Source organism: Rattus rattus, chromosome 10 (genome assembly GCF_011064425.1).
Source record: "Rattus rattus isolate New Zealand chromosome 10, Rrattus_CSIRO_v1, whole genome shotgun sequence".
Lineage (NCBI taxonomy): Eukaryota > Metazoa > Chordata > Mammalia > Rodentia > Muridae > Rattus > Rattus rattus.
In genome coordinates, this window is record NC_046163.1 from 63112972 (window position 1) to 63132174 (window position 19203).

The following is a 19203-nucleotide window of genomic DNA, read 5'->3' on the forward strand; positions in this document are numbered from 1 at the left end:
TTAACAGAGAGCGCCCCACGAGCAGGATACCAATCTTACCAGTGCTTGCCTTTCCTTGGGAGGGGGAGAGGAGTAGAGCTTTCACAGGGAAGTAAGACTGCACCTGACAGACAGTATCACTGACACCATCCCTTCTGCATCATTTGCCTGGGGACAAGTAAGGAAAGTGTGTTCACAGGATTTCAGTTCTAAACTACTTGAGTTTCTGACTTTTCCTTCTTTCTCATTTTCAAGCTGTGACACCGTGATGTGTCCGGCACATACGCATTAGCGAGAGCTCTCAGAGCTGGGTCCCTTCAGGCTTCATATTTCAGGTCTGCTGTGAGTTGGATGGTAAAGTCAATATTTGTTACAACTGTGTTACAAGAACTAAAGGAAGCCTTGTCTATAAAGCAGGGCCTTTACTTTGTGGACTCAGACAGCTACTCTAATTGTTCAGGGCCTTTGTTACTTCCTTCTAGATTCCTGGCTTTGCTCCAGGTAGCTGAAGTCACCAACCAACCCCTTTGGATATTGTTCTACTCAGTCCTTCCTAGTCAGGCCAAGGCCAGTATCAGCAAAGCTCCACAGGGCCAATCAGCACTTGCCTCAGCAAGGAGAATTTCCTTTTTCTCCTCTCAGCTAATTTCTTTTCCTTCCAAACCTTCCATTTCTTCTGTCTATTATTCTTTTGTGCCTGGTGTGGGGTGGAGGGGATAGGACATCTGTTGTATTCAAACCAGTAGATTTTAGACATGTAGTAGTCACCTATCATCCTAATTCTATGAACAGACTCTCATCAAGGTCAGCCAGTGTGTCAGACCTGCTGCCATGCTACCTGTGGTCTCCTCATGCCAGAGGACTTCTCTGTGACTCACTTACCTTAAAGACAGAGGATGATTTTGTAGTCACTTGTTTTTTCCTGGGTGACATTAGTTATAGTAAACGGAGCTTGGAGAAGGAGGTGGTATCTTTGAGCACGACCTTCTTAACTTTTTAAATATTTAATTATGATGTGACTTTAGGAGGGACAGAAATGCATTTTGTAATAATGCCATCACTGCAATTTGTGATAATCCTGTCTGCATCCTCGGCAGCAGTTTTGGCCCATTAATAAACTGAAATGTGGGCTTGTTTTACCCTGCAGGTGACTTTCAGTGCCTAGATCCACTGGGAAGCCTCGTTCACTGGGAAAGCATACACATGCTGTGCCTACGTTAACAGAACACTGTTGATTAGATGCTCAGCTTCATAACTTTTGGGATCAATACGTCACTTCATTTTTAGCCTTCAGGCACTTATTGGGACATCCATCAGATAGTTTATAAAACTACTACTAGTAGCACTATAACATTTAACTTCTTTTTGTTTGCTTTCTTCCTGCTTTGCTCTGGTTGTTTAGAGAAGGGTCTCACATAGTCTAGGGCAGCCTATAACTCGCTATATAGAGCCCTGGCTAGTTTAGAACTTCTAGGCAGAGCAATGGCCTATCCAGCAGCTCTGAGAAGCCAGTTGTGAAGGAGATAGACTGTCTACAGGGTAGGAGGAAGCAGAGCCTGCCTATGTCGTGGGCAGAGGAGAGGTCCTGAGGAAGGTGGAATTCTATCCAGTAGGCACAGGGTAGACCTGTGGGAAGGAAAGAGGGGACTTACAGGGAGGTATGGGGGAAGATGAGTGCAAATGCAGCAGGCTTCTGGGGTGGGAATCGAGAGGCAGACCTAGCTGGTTGCATGTGGGAGGTGAAACATTCCTAAAGGAACTAAATGGGCTACAACTTTTGAAATAGCCAAGCTAAAGTTTTCTGATGATGTTAAGATTCCTAGCCTATTCCACTTCCATCAAGAGAAAACTCTTCCATGGTAGAAGTAAATACATATTTCATAGTTAATAAAGGCCCAGTGATCAGAAGTTCATTAAGGTTCTTAGAAAACTGGCAGACCAACAGTGAAACTACTGCCAAAGAACCAAATGATTCTTTAGTTACAAGCGCCTGATCCTAGTATGGTAAGGCGACCAAAAACTGATGTGGAGAATAGGAACGATTTCTCCGAGGAAGTGACTCAGACTGAAATGTATAAGAACTAAGTGAGGAGGGGAGTTGGTGTCAGGCAAGGGGGAGAGAAAGCTGCAAAGGCTGGGTAGCTAGAAGAAGAGAACAAGAAGCTTAGTTGGACACTGAAGCTGGAGGGATGGGGCATTATGGGGAGGGAAGAGCTTTAGAGCTGTAGTCCTGGTGGGCAATGTACTAATGGGGCTGATTTTTAAGCTTCCGAAAATGGAACTCCTAAAAGTGTAAGCAAAGGGTAGCACATTAAATATGTGTCTGCAGGAAGACAAACGACAGACCAGGACAGGTCACACGGAAGAGGGCAGCCACCCTCAGGTGAGCATGAAGACAAAGGAGCCATTGGAGTGCTTCTGAGGTTGACTGCTGACATGACCTTGGGGCATGTGCTGTTCACAGAGAGGCCACAGGATGGTGAGGTGAGGGGGCATTAGGTAGGTAAGGAGAGGTCACAAGTTCAATTCTGTAGTTGGGGTGTCTTCAAGAAGATTTAAGGTAGTCTAAGGTAAAGGGACAAACTCAGGGTTTACCAGTAGGTGAAGACTGATACCCAGCTACCTTCTCTAAGAAGGGAATAGAGAAGAAGAGGCTCATGGACAAGCTGCATAGAGCTTCACATGTTACTTACACACACTGTCCTGTCGCTGGCAAGCTGAGCTTTTCACACCAACATTCATACGTGGTGTGACTGGAGTCTTTTTTGTTTTGTTTTGGGTTTTTGAGACAGGATTGCCTTACATAGCTCTGCCTGTTCTGGAGCTCACTATGTAGACCAGGCTAACCTTGAACTCACAGAGATCTTCCTGCCTCTGTGTTCTGAGTGCTGGGATTAATGGTGTGTACAAGTCTGCCTATCTGAAAGGCTGGAGTCCTAATCTGAGGGACACGAACAGATGCTCAGTATAAGCTCATTAGATGCATTCTCTCTGCAAGCATTTTCATAACTGGATGCAGTGTGCACACTGTGAAACATGTCAAAGACCCGTCACTGCATGCTCTCCCTGACATCTAAGAGGGCACAATAAACTCAAACCCAGTTGAGTTCAGAAAGTCTGGCCTTCCTGTGAATACACAGCTCATATTTAAGGCAGATACAGTAATTTTACTGATATCACTTTCTAGAACACCCAAACACTTTCCCCCTCAAAATCCATTGCAGTGTGAAACACAACACTTCCTTTGCAGTGTGAAAAAAAAATATAACTTTCAGTTATAATCTCACGATCATCCTTATTTTCAGTATCTTGCCTAAAACCAGATCAAGGTCAGAGATGCTCTGCTGACTGCTAGTTCCCGGTGGACGGAGCGGTGACTAAGGGGGCACCAGGGATGTCTTGCTAATGTATGTGGCAGCAGCATCCTTGCAGAATCTTGCCTCACATGTAACAAGAGCTGTATGAGCCAACATCCAGCACATGTGTGGATTCACTCAGCTATAAATCTGATGAACACACCAGAGTAATTGACATTTCAACACGTCTGACGGGTAGGCCAACTAAGAAACACTGCTGGGCTGGAGAGATGGCTCAGTGGTTAAGAGAACTGACTGCTCTTCCAGAAGCTCACAACCATCTATAATGAGATCTGATGCCCTCCTTCTGGTGGACAGCGACAGTGGACTCATGTACATATTTCATTCTTAAAGAAAAAGAAATACTGCTGAAGAACTTCTGGGTTTTTTTTGTTTGTTTGTTTGTTTGTTTTTGTCTTTTGTCTTGATTGAACTGTTAGCCAGTAACTCTGTGGTCTCTTTTACATATTTGGTTTCTACTGAATACTACCTGCTTCTATCTTGCTCACAGTGAGCACATTCTTCACTGTGGCAGTGATTGTTTTACAGAAGCTCTGGGACATTTACTCAGGCCACCAGAGAGGACCAGGCATTACTGGAAAACTCTCATCTAGTGCTCAAACCACAAAACGCTGGCAGCAACTGCATGAGCTGGTCAATAAAGTGTGTTCTTGAGATTTCAGTTTCTGACATTTCTACACCTCTGCTTCTGTAAAGTCTCTTATGTCCTAGCACAGAGATTCCATCTGCAATGGGATCCGATGCCCTCTTCTGTCATGCAGGCATGCATGAAATAGAACACTTATATAAACAAACAAACAATCTTACAAAAGGTTAGCAGGCTCTTCACAGATATTTTCATCAGCAGGCAGATCTTCAGTTATTTAGACAAATGCAGCAATGATCAGCTTCAAGGTCAAATGTTCAAACTAGTGAAACTAATGCGATATGACCTTGCCTGGCTCTGCTGGAAAAGACCAAGTTTGGGCGCCACATTCCTGGGTGACAAGGCAGAAATTCCAACTGTCAGCTGACATCACTCCATTTACGGAGTAATCCATGGAGTGGTCCAAGAAGCGTACGAAGTATGTGTGGGAGGTGGGCGAGGCCCTGAGTGCAGTCTGGTAACTGGTGTGCTTCGGAGTCCCTGGCACATGAGCATGCTCAGGTGATGTCGGTCCAGAGGGAGGACCTTCTGTCACTCACACAGTCGATCCAGGTCGGGTGAAAGCTGGTGTTAGAGAAGAGACATCCCCAGAGACTATAACATGTCAGTGCGGTATCAGCTCACGGTCTTGGGAAAGGAGCCCAGCAAACCCAAGGCCTCACTAAACAGATGCGTCACACTCCGCAGTTTCATTGGCTGTCAGGTGTAAAAGGAGGCCAACTAACGAAGAGACAGCACTACAGAGAATGCATACATGGGACACAGAGCTGCCTGGCTGAGGCCAATGGAAAGAGGGTTCTGCTGCACAAATGCTAAGTTCCAGTCTTACACTGCAATCATGGGGGTTGTAGGCAATCACAGAGAACGAGAATTTCCTGTAAGATTTTCTCTTAGGAATCAAAGTCACGTATGTAGCACGTCTGTCATCTGGTCCTATTATATGCTACTGAAATCTCAATGGATATTCTTTTACCACAAAGAAACTGTATTCATAGCTCATACACTCAAACAGCTGCCTCATTTTTAAAAAATATTTTTAAGATTTGTTTATTTTATTTTATATGAGTATACTGTCACTGTCCTCAGACGCACCAGAAGAGGGCGTCAGATCCCATTACAGATGCTTGGGAACCTCCATGTGGTTGCTGGGACTTGAACTCAGGACCTCTGGAAGAGTAATCGGTGCTCTTGACCGCTCAGCCATCCATCTCTCCAGCCCGCCTCATTTTTAAATGCTAAAAGCTTATGTCTGAGAAGGTTTCCCATTGAATGAACAAAACGACAGCTTTGGCTACCAGACAATCCCAATCCCACGCTCTTTCTCCCTCCCTGCTTTGCTTCTGCCTTGGTGGAGCACTGTCTACTCTGGTTTGATGTCTAAGAGGAACCTGCATGAAGGAAGAGCCAGACGAAGGCACGCCCACAGAGAATGTTAAGACACGCCCACAGAGAAGACACGCCCACAGAGATTGTTAAGACACGCCCACAGAGAATGTTAGGACACGCCCACAGAGAATGTTAGGACACGCCCACAGAGAATGTTAAGACACGCCCACAGAGAATGTTAAGACACGCCCACAGAGAATGTTACGCAGAACTAGGGTTTTACCCTAGAAGAATTCTACGGACCTCAAAACTCGGGGCTGGGGAGAGGGCGCAGGGATTAGCAGCAGTTGCTGTTAACAGTGTGATAACAGAACAGTCTGGGTTCCAGCACCCACACAGCATCCTGCAAACAGCTCTAATTCCACAGAAGGGCTTCATACTCACACATAGGTATGTACAACCCCCCCCCACACACACATGCACATACACTGACACACACATATAAAATAGTCCACAATATTTGATATAAAATCCAATTTGGTACAGATTAAAGACAGTTCATATGGAAGATACATTTTGCTAAAGTCTATGCAAATATTCCCAAATCGAAAATTCAAGTCCCAAACTTCAAGTATTTTGAGTACCATGAGGCTTAAGCTGCATTAAACACATTTCAAACAACTTTATGATGTCATGATCATTATATCTTAGAGTTTGTCTTTTCTTCATGTACTGATAAAATATAGTGTTTACCTAACAAAATTTTACGGTTGACTTTATAGACAATTATATATTAATAAACTCTCACATCACTTATTAATTAATTAAGTACCTTTTGTAGACTGGTAGGGTTTAGCTGAGTTTTGTCTATTATTTTCACAGCTACCTGAAAAAGAGAATCATTAAACCACACTTGAGATATGTAATTCAATGCATCAAACCTTGCAAAGAAAAGTTTTGTTTTGCTCCTGGCCATGCACCACTTACTTCTCTGATCTCGCACACCCAGAAGGCGTGGTCTTGATAACTTGGGGCCTTAGCACACAATTTACCTATGGACTTGTCACCCACCTCCCGCTTCCGCATCGACAGGATTATGCCTTTGCTCGTCCTTCCCTGTCTCTCCTTTAAACTGTCGAGACCATGCCATGCTATCTTAATCCTTTGCTCAAAGCCTTGACGGGCAACATTACAGGGGCGAGCAGCTCTTTTCTTTCCTTCCTTTTTTAAGACAGGGTTTCTGTGTAGCCCTGGCTGTCCTGCTGTAGACCAGGCTGGCCTCAAACTCAGAGATTCTCCTGCTTCTGCCTCCTGGGAACTAAGATCAAAGGTGTCACCTGCATCACCCTACGGGAGAATAGGCTTTAAATTTGTATTTTTAGCAAATAAAACTACTGTGCAAGAAGAGGAACTGGATATACAAACTTTAATAGAAAACTAGCAAAAGAGATTTGAAAACCTTCGAGGGCTCTGTCTAGTGTAGCCTATGTCTGAACAGCTCCTAGGGGTAGAATGCACAAGGAGATACGCAATGGGATCACAATATCATGATGTGTACAGCACGCGAAAGCTTACCAACATTCTGTGGTTGAGATTTAAGAATAATCCAATCTTAATGCAAAACTTTGGATATTTACTGAAATAATCTTTTAACCCTGCTGTACACACTATACATTTATAGTGCACGCACATGTAAATATATACATTTTTATTGTGTAACAATAATTTCAAATACATGAGATAAGTGGGATGTGCTTGTGCAAGCCAATAACCTTAGCAGTTAGAAAGTGGAAGCAGAAAGATCCAGATTCAAGGTCCACCTCAGCTGGTAGCAAGTTCAAAGCCAGCTTGGGTTACAATAGACCCTGTCTCAACACTTCTCACTAATCAACCAACCAAACAGCCCTACAAACAAATGGTACTTTAGACGCACATTCTCTTGCCATCTGAAAAAAATTATCTATACAGTAGTAATATTAGCTTGATGCTATAGCCAAACAGATAAAAGTTAATGGGTGATTTTCTACACACTCATCCTACCTTAGCCTAAGTGGTATTTCATAAAAACGTATCCCAGCCTCATTCCAGAGCAGAGTAGCAACAGTAACAAGAGTGTTCACATGGTAGATAACTGAAGACAGCTGATCTGCAGTCTCTGAGGATACTATAAGGTACCAGTTTTTCCTTAGTGTTAGAGGTCAGTAGCTCTGCCACAAAACAGACCTATCTGCAAATGCCCTATGTGCATATATCCCAGTGTGCACCAGCTCACAGATACCATTCACTCCCAGTGTCCACCATGAAAAAGCGAGTCTCTGAAGCAAGGTCCAGGCACATATCAGAAGGCACCATGAAGACTTACCTCTCTACCTGTTAGGACATGCCTTGCCAATTTCACTTTGGCAAAATTCCCCTTCCCTATTGTTTTCTGTAAGCGGTAATTTCCGATGTGAGGCTGTTCATCTGTCGCTGACGTAATGGAGTTTCTACACCGGGGAATGTTCTGTCTGCTACTTGATTTGGTAGGCGGGATATGCGTTTCAGTATATCCATCCACAGACGTATGCTAGGAGAAAGCACAAGAGCTCACAGTCACTTAGACAATTATAAAAGGACAATTAAGAGGCTACAAACAGTCACATGCTGGTTGAGTATCCTTTAATCACAGAGAACTCATCTCTCTGAGTTTGGGGCCAACCTACTCTACAGAGCAACTTCCAAGACAGACCAGGCTACACAGAGAGAAAACCTGTCTGAAAAACAAACAAACAAAAGGACTTTAACTCATGTTCATTAACACTTCATCTTTAATGAAAGTGAATCATAGTACACAATTTTAAAATGTGAACATGCTGTTTATCATTTTTTCCTGACCAATGGGTACAAGAATTTTTACTTCGCATCCTTAAGTCTGTATTTTGACTTTCAAAAGAGATACATTGCTGGGTACCAGCGCACTAACCATTGTGATACATTGCTGGGTACCAGTGCACTAACCATTGTGATACATTGCTGGGTACCAGCGCACTAACCATTGTGATACATTGCTGGGTACCAGTGCACTAACCATTGTGATACATTGCTGGGTACCAGTGCACTAACCATTGTGATACATTGCTGGGTACCAGCGCACTAACCATTGTGATACGTTGCTGGGTACCAGCACACTAACCATTGTGATACATTGCTGGGTACCACCACACTGGCCACTGTTCCTGTAAAGCCTGTTACTGTTTTAAGTTGAGTGGCACTATCCACGCCTACCTCTTAGAAGGGGAGTATCTTTACTACCAGGACAAACATCCTCACAAATATGGTTATTACTCTAATCCACAGCTTCTTAATCTTTTCTACTTGTTGACCTTAATCTGTCTGTCTATCTGTCTGTCTGTAGACAGGGTCTTATGTATCCTGGGCTGCCCTACATAGTTTGTAGGGTAAGATGACCTTTAACGTCTGCTCCTCCTGCCTGCAGCTCCTAAGCACAAGACCACAGGTGTCTCCCTACATGTGGTTCAGGCAGTGCTGGCAATGGATTTGACAGGGGCTAGGAGACAGTTCTTAGTGCACCTTTGAGGAATTACCTACATGAGCTTAACGGGGTGAGACAATCCACCTTAGCCATAGCTGTCACTGCCTCATGAGCTGAGCACCAGCACTCATCTCCCTCTCTGTGTCCCTGCTCTGGATGCACTGTGACCCCTGCCTCACGCTCTTGTCAGCATGCCTTCTTGGCCGTGATGGGCAGTGTTCCCTTGAACTGTAAGCCAAAATAAATAAGCCCTCTCTGCTATGCTGCTTCCGTCAGTCATCTTGTCAAAACGAGGAGAATAATAACTAATATGGACTCTAACCATGGCTTTCAAAAATATGAAAATGTACAAACATGTTGAGAAATGGTGGTAGGGAAAACTTAAAGTCTTTAATCTCCATAATTATATCATGTTTCTGTCAGAGGAGAAAACCTGTGTGCACAGCAAAACACTGTAATTTGTAACATACAAAAGTCTGAACTCCAAGCCAGGGTAACGAGCAGCATCTGTTGTCACGGTAAGCTGTGATGGTGTACGTGGTATAAAGTGTGGGTGTCGTGTGTCCAGAAACCAAGGCTGCAGTGACGCCACACACTGTGAAATATGTGAGTGCTGTCATGGACACCTCAGAGTCGTTGTGTGTTTGATTTTAAACTAATAGTTAGGCATTGAGCTACAATATAAATTCTATTGATAAATCATCACACGCTGTTTGTGCTTGACCACAGCGGACTCTGGGACCGAGGTGGGTTCCTTTATCTCAGATTCAAGCATCTTTACCTTGAGTCCCCTGAGACTCCTTGTGCTGGGGCAGGTGTCTCCCTGTTGCTGTGATAGGGGGGGAGGAGGACAGTCCACAGTTAGGGTATCAGAAACACGGAGCAGTCTGGAGAGTGTGTACTGCTCTGAAAGAGAACCCGTCAGGTTCCCAGGACTGTCATCCAGAGGCTTATGACTGCCTGTAACTCTATCTGCAGGGATCTGATGCTCCTTTAGATTTCCATAGGCACTGTGCTTACATATACACACCCATATACTGACACAGACACAATTAATACAAATAAACTCTTAAAAAAAAAAAAACACCGTGTCCTGGAGAAGAGCTAGAAGGTGAAGCATTCCCAACATGGGTCAACACTGATTTATCCCACGGTATAAAAATGCCTGTTATGGAAACAAGAAGCCAGAATTTCATCCATAGAGAAGCCCAGTCGGAAACCCCAGAATGACTTTCAGCAGGGTTTTCCCAGTCATTTTATTTCTTCAGGAGCCTGTAAGTGCCTGACTCGATGCTGCTTCGTTATATACCTGCTGTGGGCTCTCTGCTGTTCTAATGGAAGCCTCACCCTTACCAGAGGGAGACAGTCCCGCTCTGCCTGGGACTCCCAGGCAGGCACCCCAGCTATCGAAGCTGAGGGTGCTTAACCTGATGACATCATGTCTGCTGCTTGTGACTTGCTCTCCCCTTCCTATTCTCCCAACTGGACGACTCCAGTGGTTTGCCAGATGTTGTAAGTGCTTTGCTATCTGCTGCTGGCTATTTGTTCTTCAGTTATTGTAGATCATTCTCTGGATAGAACACGCACATCCCAAAACCTCCATAAGCCCAATGCTCCTGAAGCCCTACTACTGCTAAGCTAAGCACAAAATGGCCCTCCACACACAGTAACTACATACACTGCCTTAGCAACCGCACAAACAACTTCTGAGGAAGGAATGCCTACTACCTAGTTCTGTGATGTGTTTAAGAGCAGTATGAACTAAAATACTAGAGACAAACTCTCATGCTGAGGGCAGGTATAAATGACAGTCTCACTGAGCTGCAACGGGCTTACTAGTTCCAAACTTACACACAGGTCTACCAGGTGACTTCCCAGTGCCCTTCTGCTGGAGTAGGACATAGCTCCCCAGTTTTCCAGAGGGTAGGACAGAGCTCCCCAGTTCTCCACTGAGGGTAGGACATAGCTCCCCAGTTCTCCAGAGGGTAGGACATAGTTCCCCAGTTCTCCAGAGGGTAGGACAGAGCTCCCCAGTTCTCCACTGAGGGTAGGACATAACTCCTCAGTTCTCCAGAGGGTAGGACATAGCTCCCCAGTTCTCCAGAGGGTAGGACATAGCTCCCCAGTTCTCCAGAGGGTAGGACAGAGCTCCCCAGTTCTCCACTGAGGGTAGGACAGAGCTCCCCAGTTCTTCAATTCTGGTTTGGAGTTAACAGTACACAAACCTAAACAAGTTTTCAAGAAGCCTTATTATGTTTTAACCTGCTCTTTCAGAATTCTGCCATCACCTAGAGCTAGCTGGATTTGTCCAGTAAACCAGAGAAGGCTGAGAGAATCATAGTCATGGAGTTAAGTCCAGATTAAATCAACTGACTCCCAGCTGCTCCTCTGACTTTAGGAGAAATAGGCCGCTGATTTAAGCCACTTAGTATTGGAGTTTGAGTAAGTGTTACACAGCAATGCCAATGGATACATAACCCTACCACTACTTCATTAGTTAATTTTTTGTAGTACTGAGGAGTGAACCCAAGACCCTGATTCCAACAGACCAATATTCTACCACTGAGCTAACCTCGTCCCTATCAGTTCTTTTAAACAAAGAAGCAAACATAAAGGAAACACTTCTCAACAACTAATTCTTTTCAGACTTGGTCAAATTCTAGCGAAATTTAAAGAAGAAAAGCAATATTGGTATACAATCAATTCCCTAAGGAGACATCTTTGTTTGGCATAAGCTGCACAGGGGCAGAACTCTTGAATATTTGTCTCCAATAATATATGATGGATGGATGGATTGGCAGATCCTGGAGAAGACTGCAGTCCGATCATACATCATGGTTGGATCAGAAGACCCTGGAGAAGACAGTAGTACCCATGGGCACACAGACTGCAGTCCAGTCATACATGATGGAGGATCAACAGATATTGGAGAAGACAGTAATTGTGGGCTCACAGACTATAGTTTACCAGTTCTCTGATACAGAACTTCATACTTGGGGTGATCTTTTTTCTTTCAAAAGAATTAGCTCTCCAGATGAGCTGGCCCTGCCCTCCCCTGGCGGTTGGGAGAGCAGGCCCTGCACCCTGCCTGGGCAGCACAGTGGATCTTGCTCTGGAGCATGAGTGTGGGTGAGCAGACCAAGGGCATGAGAGCTGACCCTGCCTCATGCCGAGGGCAGCATTGAGTGCCCTGGTTAAAGCAGTGTTGGAGAGCAAGCCCTGGTGGTGCCTGGAGGGAGAACGGTGGGGTGACCAGCTCAGCTACCATGCAGGCCCACAGCCAGGCTCTGAATTGGCCCACCCCAAAATCTGTATCACCTGCAAAGGGTTGAGATGTGTGAAAGGGCCAGGCTTGCTTTCCAGAGCTGCAGGATCTCCATGACACAGGGCAACAACAGGATAACTGGGAGGAGTCTCCATGAGGATCCAATATTGATGGTGTGACAGAAGCCAGAGATCTGGAGCCAAACCAATGACTCATTGCAATGAACATTTGCAAGTGAAGATGTGTGGACAGAGGGATACACTGTGGGACACACTGTGACGCACTACAGCCTCCATGGAGAGACGTTTCCTGTGTTTTGTTCTTGTTACTGCCATTGTGTGTTTGCGTGTGCTTTACCTGGAGGGGGATGTTGCAGGGGTGAAGGGCTGGTATGAGGTGATGGGCAGGTGAGCAGGACTGGAGTGCATGACAGGAAACTCACAAAGAATCAATCAAAAGTAAAAAAGGGGGGTAGCTCTCAACATTAAACACAGTCAATCAATAAGTCTTGATAATAAATTGCACAAAACACATGCACAGGAGTCTTAAGTCAGGAATCAAAATATATAGTTCTGATGAGAGACATTCATCAAGAACAACTATTATAAATACGTATTTTTGTTAGGCATGTCAGCATCTCACAGGAGTACGTCTTTCCTTAAGGGTCTCTGAAGAACTGTCTATATAGTTTATCTTTCTCCTTCCTGATCAATGGCTTAATTCTCAAATAAGAATCCTGGCAGGAATATGGATTTAATTCCTGCTAAACAATGGATTTGGTTTAGAATTCAACCTTATGGCTATTAAGTACAAGATATGATGGCAGCCTAATTACAGCGTTTCTCTGGGTTTTAGTTCACACTTTTATCATAACAACTTCCAATGCTATTCTTCCTTCTCCAGTTGTCCACTCAATCCAGAAAATCCCAACGTCTTTGATCTTTCTGCAGCAGGAGCAGCATGACCCTAAGGCTGCCTGAGTTCAGCAGAGTCTAGAGGACCAGAGATGAAGATCTTACTGGTTTTCATACCTGAACCCCATGGGTCACCCACGGGTCGCTCCAATAGCCAACTACTAAGACTCTGTCCCTGTGGCACTAGTCACAATCAAGGTCTCCCACTTGGGCACCTCTCATACTTGGGCACAGGTATTGCCTGTGTTCTTAACCAGGTGGTGGAGAAGATAATAACATAATTATTTACCTCAGAATACTTTAGTCTGAGGAGTAGGTAGCTGCTTATGTAACAGGGTGATGTTGCTGTATGGTAATAAAAACAGCACAAAGGAGCAGAGGGACAAAGACAGCCAGTCCACCCTGCAGCCCAGGTTACCAAACCCTTTCCTGAGCACCTAGTACCTGAGCACCTAGAAATAGTTCTGGCTACCTAAAGTAGAAACAGAATTTTAAAGTCTGTGAGAGGCTGAAAAAACTCTCCAATGATGAGACTTGAATTCAGACGGAAAAAAGACAAGAATGGGCAAATAGGCAAAATCAAATAGTTATCTATAGTAATAAAGGTGACAATGCAATAAAATGAAGTAAGCGGAGAGGGGGAGGGGGACACAGTGCACCGCCTTAGGATAGACGGAACAGCCAGCCAGCTGCACTCCACCAGAAGAGGAAGAGGGACAGACACACAGTGGAAGGACACTCAGGCAGTGAAATGAGAACAAGTCAGGTGCTTGGTGAGCTCACGGAACGAAGGCACAGAGGCGAACACAGCTAAAAAGGGCATCTTTGTTCAAGGCCCACAGCTTGAACAGTCAGTTGTCCAAATAAAACCCTGCACGTTTCTACTGTCAGGCTCAAAAGGTTTCCAGCCACAGGTGTGAAGGCCTGCACAACTGGCCGCCTGACGTCAGCCAGGAAGGCACTAGCGTCTCCAACAAACAGGTAAAGAACAAGCAAGTAGAGACGTGGCCAAGCCAATGAGAAAACACACGATAAAGCTACTAAACACAGGCCACACATCATCAGTATAATAAAACGGTACACTATGGCTCAAGGTGCCGCGAATGCTTCATGGGCATTGACTTTCATTCTTTACAACAACGCCACTGAGAAGCACATTTCACAGAGGAGGACGATGTGGTCTGGAGAAGTTCTGGCATGGCTGACTCTTTTGGATTCATCCAAGTGTTCGTGACATCAGCCGAGTATCTAGAGAGATGGCTCAGCAGTTGAGAGCAACTGTTCTTACAGAGAACCCGGGTTTGATTCCAGCGCCCACATGGCAGCTAATAACCATCCATAACTCCAATCCAGGAGATTCAGTGCCTTCTTCTGGCCTCCACACACACAATCATGCATGTAAGGTACATACATGCACGAAGGCAAAACATACATAAAAAATAAAGTAAATCTAAAAGGTTTTAAGGTGGCATTGATCACCCGTGAATACAAGGAAAGGAACCCTCACTGGACGTTCACTGGGCAGCAGATCTTTTCACTGCTTCAGCGATTTCTGACTGCACTGGAGTCAGAAGGCGAAGTTCTGGACAACTAAGTGCAGTTTATAAACATCGGGGGAAACCAGAAACCTTAAAGTCAACTGAGAATCATGCTTTCACAATTGCGCTCAGGATAGTCACATCGTACATAAGTATATATCAAAATTAGACCCTGATTTCAACTGTTAACTTCAAATCCTCCCACAAGGGTGTGTCACACTTGTGCTTTGGTTTGTTGTTGTTGCTGTTGTTGTTGCTGCTGTTGTTGTTGTTGTTGTAGGGCAGGGAGTCTAGTCTCTTCCCCATGGCATCTCTCTTCCCTAGCTCGGGTGTGGTTTCTTTTCCTTATTTCATTACTTGAGTGTCGTGGAGCCCACTATTAAAGGGACAAGCTGCCCGTCTTCCCACACTCGTAGACAGAAACAGCTGGGTGGGAAGCACTCTTCCACCCAGCACTCACAGTGAAGTCAAAGACCTGAGTCAATAGCAAGGCATCTCCAGGCCGCTCCAGAACCTCTGGCTTCAGCTTGTTTTCTGAACCCCACCCCCCTACTGCACTATTCAATGATCCATTTATTCTGTCAGCAGAACTTTATTGTGACCTATTATATATACAGTGCTGTCCCATACGAACGGATAACTAAACCACTCCTGTTTTTGCAGAGGGAAATAAGAAGAGAAAGGGATGGTGAACATGTGAGTCAAAAAACCATCAACTAGCAGTCCCTGGTAAGAAGAACGCTGAAGCAGATTAAATGTGAAACAAGGGCTGCCACGGAAGGGTTGGTCTTTGAGAAGAGACCAGAGAGACGCGAACGGCTAGAGTCAGAGAGGAGTGGAGTGATGTAAAGAATCTCTTGATAAAACAAGCGCTTTAGAGTCTTCCTCTTCAAACACGAGTTGGAAAAATAAAACTCCCCTTCTCATGGCCTCTGCTCACGTGCATTCACCCACACCCAAACCCATGAGTTTTGCTCCTTCTCATGGCTGTCAGGTTGAAGGTGCTCAATGTCTAACCAAGAAGGAAGACCAAACTGGTATCAGAGGATAAGGGGCCGATTTACTCTTCCAGGAGACTATTACCTTCCCCTTTGTGAAATCCTGGCAGCAGCTGAGGACACGAGACTGGCAAGAGATACTCCAGTAAGAAAGAACACACCTCCACATCACCCTGGAGTGAATAGAGGGCTCAGTGAGCAGCTCCTCTGTGCACCAACCACCTACAGCTGTGTCAGTTACCAAACTCAGTCTAACATCACATGAGTGCTGTGGTGTCCTCTTACAGATACAAACCTCGCTTAGTGAGTGGATAGCCACCCTTCCTGACAAGCAGGACCACACAGTACCACACTGCAAAACAGGGCTACTACGGCTCTGCCTCAGACTCTGTAACGTGCTACTTTCCAAGTAAATTACACCAGGAAAAACACAGACCCTGGCTACTGAAAATTAATGACCACACTCACACTTTTCTAAGTCACAGTAGTAAAAGAATCAAGAAATTATGACTTCAATAACAGAGGAATAGATTGTACTGGAGAAGCCTGCCAGCAGATTAGAAAATATAGTTTTTAGATAAAACATTAAAGGCAGCTTAAAAGAGCTAATGCAGAAAGCATGCAAAATTGGAGGAGAAGCTGAGGATGTAAGAAAAGAATCTTCATTAAGTGAAATCCCCCCTCCCCAAAAGAACATCTCTCAGGACTAAATGTGCAGTACATAGCTTTACTCCTAGCACTGGGGATATAGAGGTGGGGCGATCTCTGTGAGTTTGAGACCAGTTCTGTTTACATAGTGAGTTCCAGGACAGCCAGAGGTGTGTAATATAAACAGATCATCATGAAAAAATTAAAAAGGAGAGGGGGAGGACAGGAGGGTCTCTCTACACTTTATATAACTGAGGCTAGCCCTGACCTCACAACCATCCTGACTCAGCTTCCTGAGAGGTGGGATTACAGGTGTGTCTGTCACCAGGCCAGGGGAAATCCTGCCCCCATTACACGCATGCACACATGCACAGATGCACACACACACCGTTTCCATCTTGGAAACAAAGCCTAGTCCACTTAGCTCCAGACAGCTTACATTCAAGTGGGAAACAAACTCTACAGCTACAGGAATCTGAGGGTGCAGCCGATGCTCAGAAAATGGATAGAAAGTAAGAGAGAATCTTGAGAAAAATGAAGTCCCAAAAGACTATGGAAGTTTTCTATCAACTACAAGAACTTTTCTAAGTATGAGGGAGAGAATGGCCAAGAAACAGGTTAGAGGTCACAGGCAGAAGCCAAAAGGGAATAGTGAAGACCCGGGCTGCTGCATACTGCCTAGAATTTGCACTTTGAGAGAAAGTTTGAAAACACAAATGCACTCCAAAGGCTTGATCCAATGAAAGTGTTCTTTCAGGCAAGACAGAGACACTGGAAAGGAGTAAGAGCGGGAAGAATTTGTCAACGCAGACACAGCACTGTATGCTCTGTTAAAGTGGTGATCGTAGAGAGTGAGTGGACCATCCAGAGGGATAGACCACTGGAGGAGAGGACTGTTCAGTGGGAACCTCTGACCCTCCCCTGTGCCCTCCAGTATTCAGCACATCTTCCAAAGGGCACCTAAAACTTTCCAATGCAAGTGGAGCCTAAGACAAGTTTTTAGGGCACTGAACACTGTGTTCTATCTCTGCCGTTCAATATAGCAGCAATCACTGGACGGACCAACAAAGCACGTTAGTGTTTATTAAGCATCCTGCCTCAGTCCTTCCGGAAAGTAAGCACTCATTATGTCATCTAGCTCGTTAAAGTCAGCAAAGCTGAGCTAGGATGAAGCACAGGGCACAGCACCTGCCCAGCATGGGTGAAGCTTTAACACCACAGTGCATGCAAAGACGAAAGAAAAAGGAAATCTTCAACTTGGTTAGCAAATAGACAGGTTTTATTTATACTTTGCAGATTTGATGGTGGCCACATACCCGTTTCCAGAAGCACGGGACATAAAACCTAAGTTTAGCTATTTAAAAAGCTGGCTCCTAAAATGTCACTAAAGTCCTCTGATAGCTCCAATGTTAAGCACTGCAGAATCCAAGAAACTACACAAGAGGTGACCTGCCTGTCCCTGGGATGTCATGCCCAGTTTTCCAAACCTTTACTGTTAGAGCTAGTCTTTCCCCTGATTTATTCTGAGAAAATAAAAGTTGTTTTTTAAAAGAAAAAAAAAACTAACCGTATGTTGATTTTTAAAAAGTGGCTACTACGGTTTACTAAGAGAGCCGAGGAACCATCCCATTCAGCACGGCAGGGGCACTGCTGATCTGCAATACCTTTTCATAAGAAAGGATTCGTGTGAGGAAAATCATTTTTGTATGTAGTAGAACTAGAAAACTAGAAAATATAAGTAAATTAGCAAAATATTTTTATGGAAATACTACCGAGTTCAATAAAGTTGCAAGAGAGAGGAAACACCCTCAATTACATTCTGAAAAGAAATCGCCAAATCGACTCTTAAGATTCCTAGCATTCAGTTCACACAGCCCCGCTAAGAAGACCCGCCATAGGGTCCTAGCACCTGCCCTTCCTTTAACCACACCAGGCTCTGTGAACATTTCTGGTCCTCCTACTGCTGCTTCTAACAAGGACCTTATTAAAAGAGCCATTTAACAAAGTACTTACCCCAGACCTTAAACTCAGCTTTGTGGCAACTGTATACACACAGTTAAAACTTTAAATTAACTCTAACAGCCTTAACACACAGAATCATCGCCCTTCAAATGTCAAGACCAGACCCCAGAGAAACTTTTCTCTTAGATATTTCTAAATGTGCTACCGTGCCTGGCTAACCCGTCTTGGACACGCTCTGAACGTCCTACTCTGTCTGGGACTTGGAGCAGCTACAGATTACCATCTGAGCAGTTGGCTTTGAGGAGGTGACGGCAAGGGAGCCGGGGAAAAGGGGCACACAAGAGAGGGGTGTGAGCACTCCTTTGCTTTTTATCTTATTTTATTATTTAAGAAGGGAGAGAATGGACTGTATTGAATGTTGGAGAGATTGGGGGTAGCTAGAAGAAAGGTATCTTCTCCCGTAACAAACAGAAAGGAGGAGAAGCCAAGCCTCTGGAATGCTGAGCCATGGTAAGCTGCAGGAATTCTCATCTGACGGCGTTTGCTTTCTCCAGTGGAGGTTAACGCATCTTCTAAGAGAAGATATGGGGCAGAGAGGATTTCAGAGAGTAGAAAATTAGTGAAATAACCTCCGTACATAGGAAAGACAAGTTCACCAAAGACACTGAGGACGGTGCTGGGTAGTGCTGATAGGCCAGCTAAGCCTGAACACAGACGGAGTGTGGCTGGGACAGGTCTGGTGGCAGAAGTATCTTCAGCCACCCTCGGATGTCCAGAGGCAGGTTACTAAGGCAGCAGATACTGATCTTAGCGTGGAGTTTGTCAAACAGGTGCCAACAAAATATCAAGGTAAAGGTTATTAGAATGATGGGTAATAACGTCTACTGGTTAGGGGATTATCTGCCAGCAAGCAGTAAGATCCAAGAATACCTTTAACAAGACTAGCTGAGAATGCAGCTAGAAGACCCAGCCGGAGGCAGAGTGAGGGGATTGGTGACAATGGATTTGGTGACAATGG

At 44.8% G+C, this 19203-nt stretch overlaps 1 protein-coding gene across 2 annotated transcripts in view; it reads right to left on the minus strand.

Annotated features, from left to right (window-relative positions):
• The window catches only part of Mark1 (microtubule affinity regulating kinase 1), a 105939-nt gene that overhangs the window by 42391 nt on the left and 44345 nt on the right, over positions 1–19203 (minus strand). For both annotated transcript variants that reach the window (XM_032915680.1, XM_032915679.1), the window contains exons 2-3: positions 7691–7894; positions 6161–6214 (exon numbers count right to left, since the gene is read on the minus strand). In XM_032915680.1, the coding sequence (XP_032771571.1) occupies positions 6161–6214; positions 7691–7894 (258 nt within the window). The remainder of the gene's footprint in view (positions 1–6160; positions 6215–7690; positions 7895–19203) is intronic.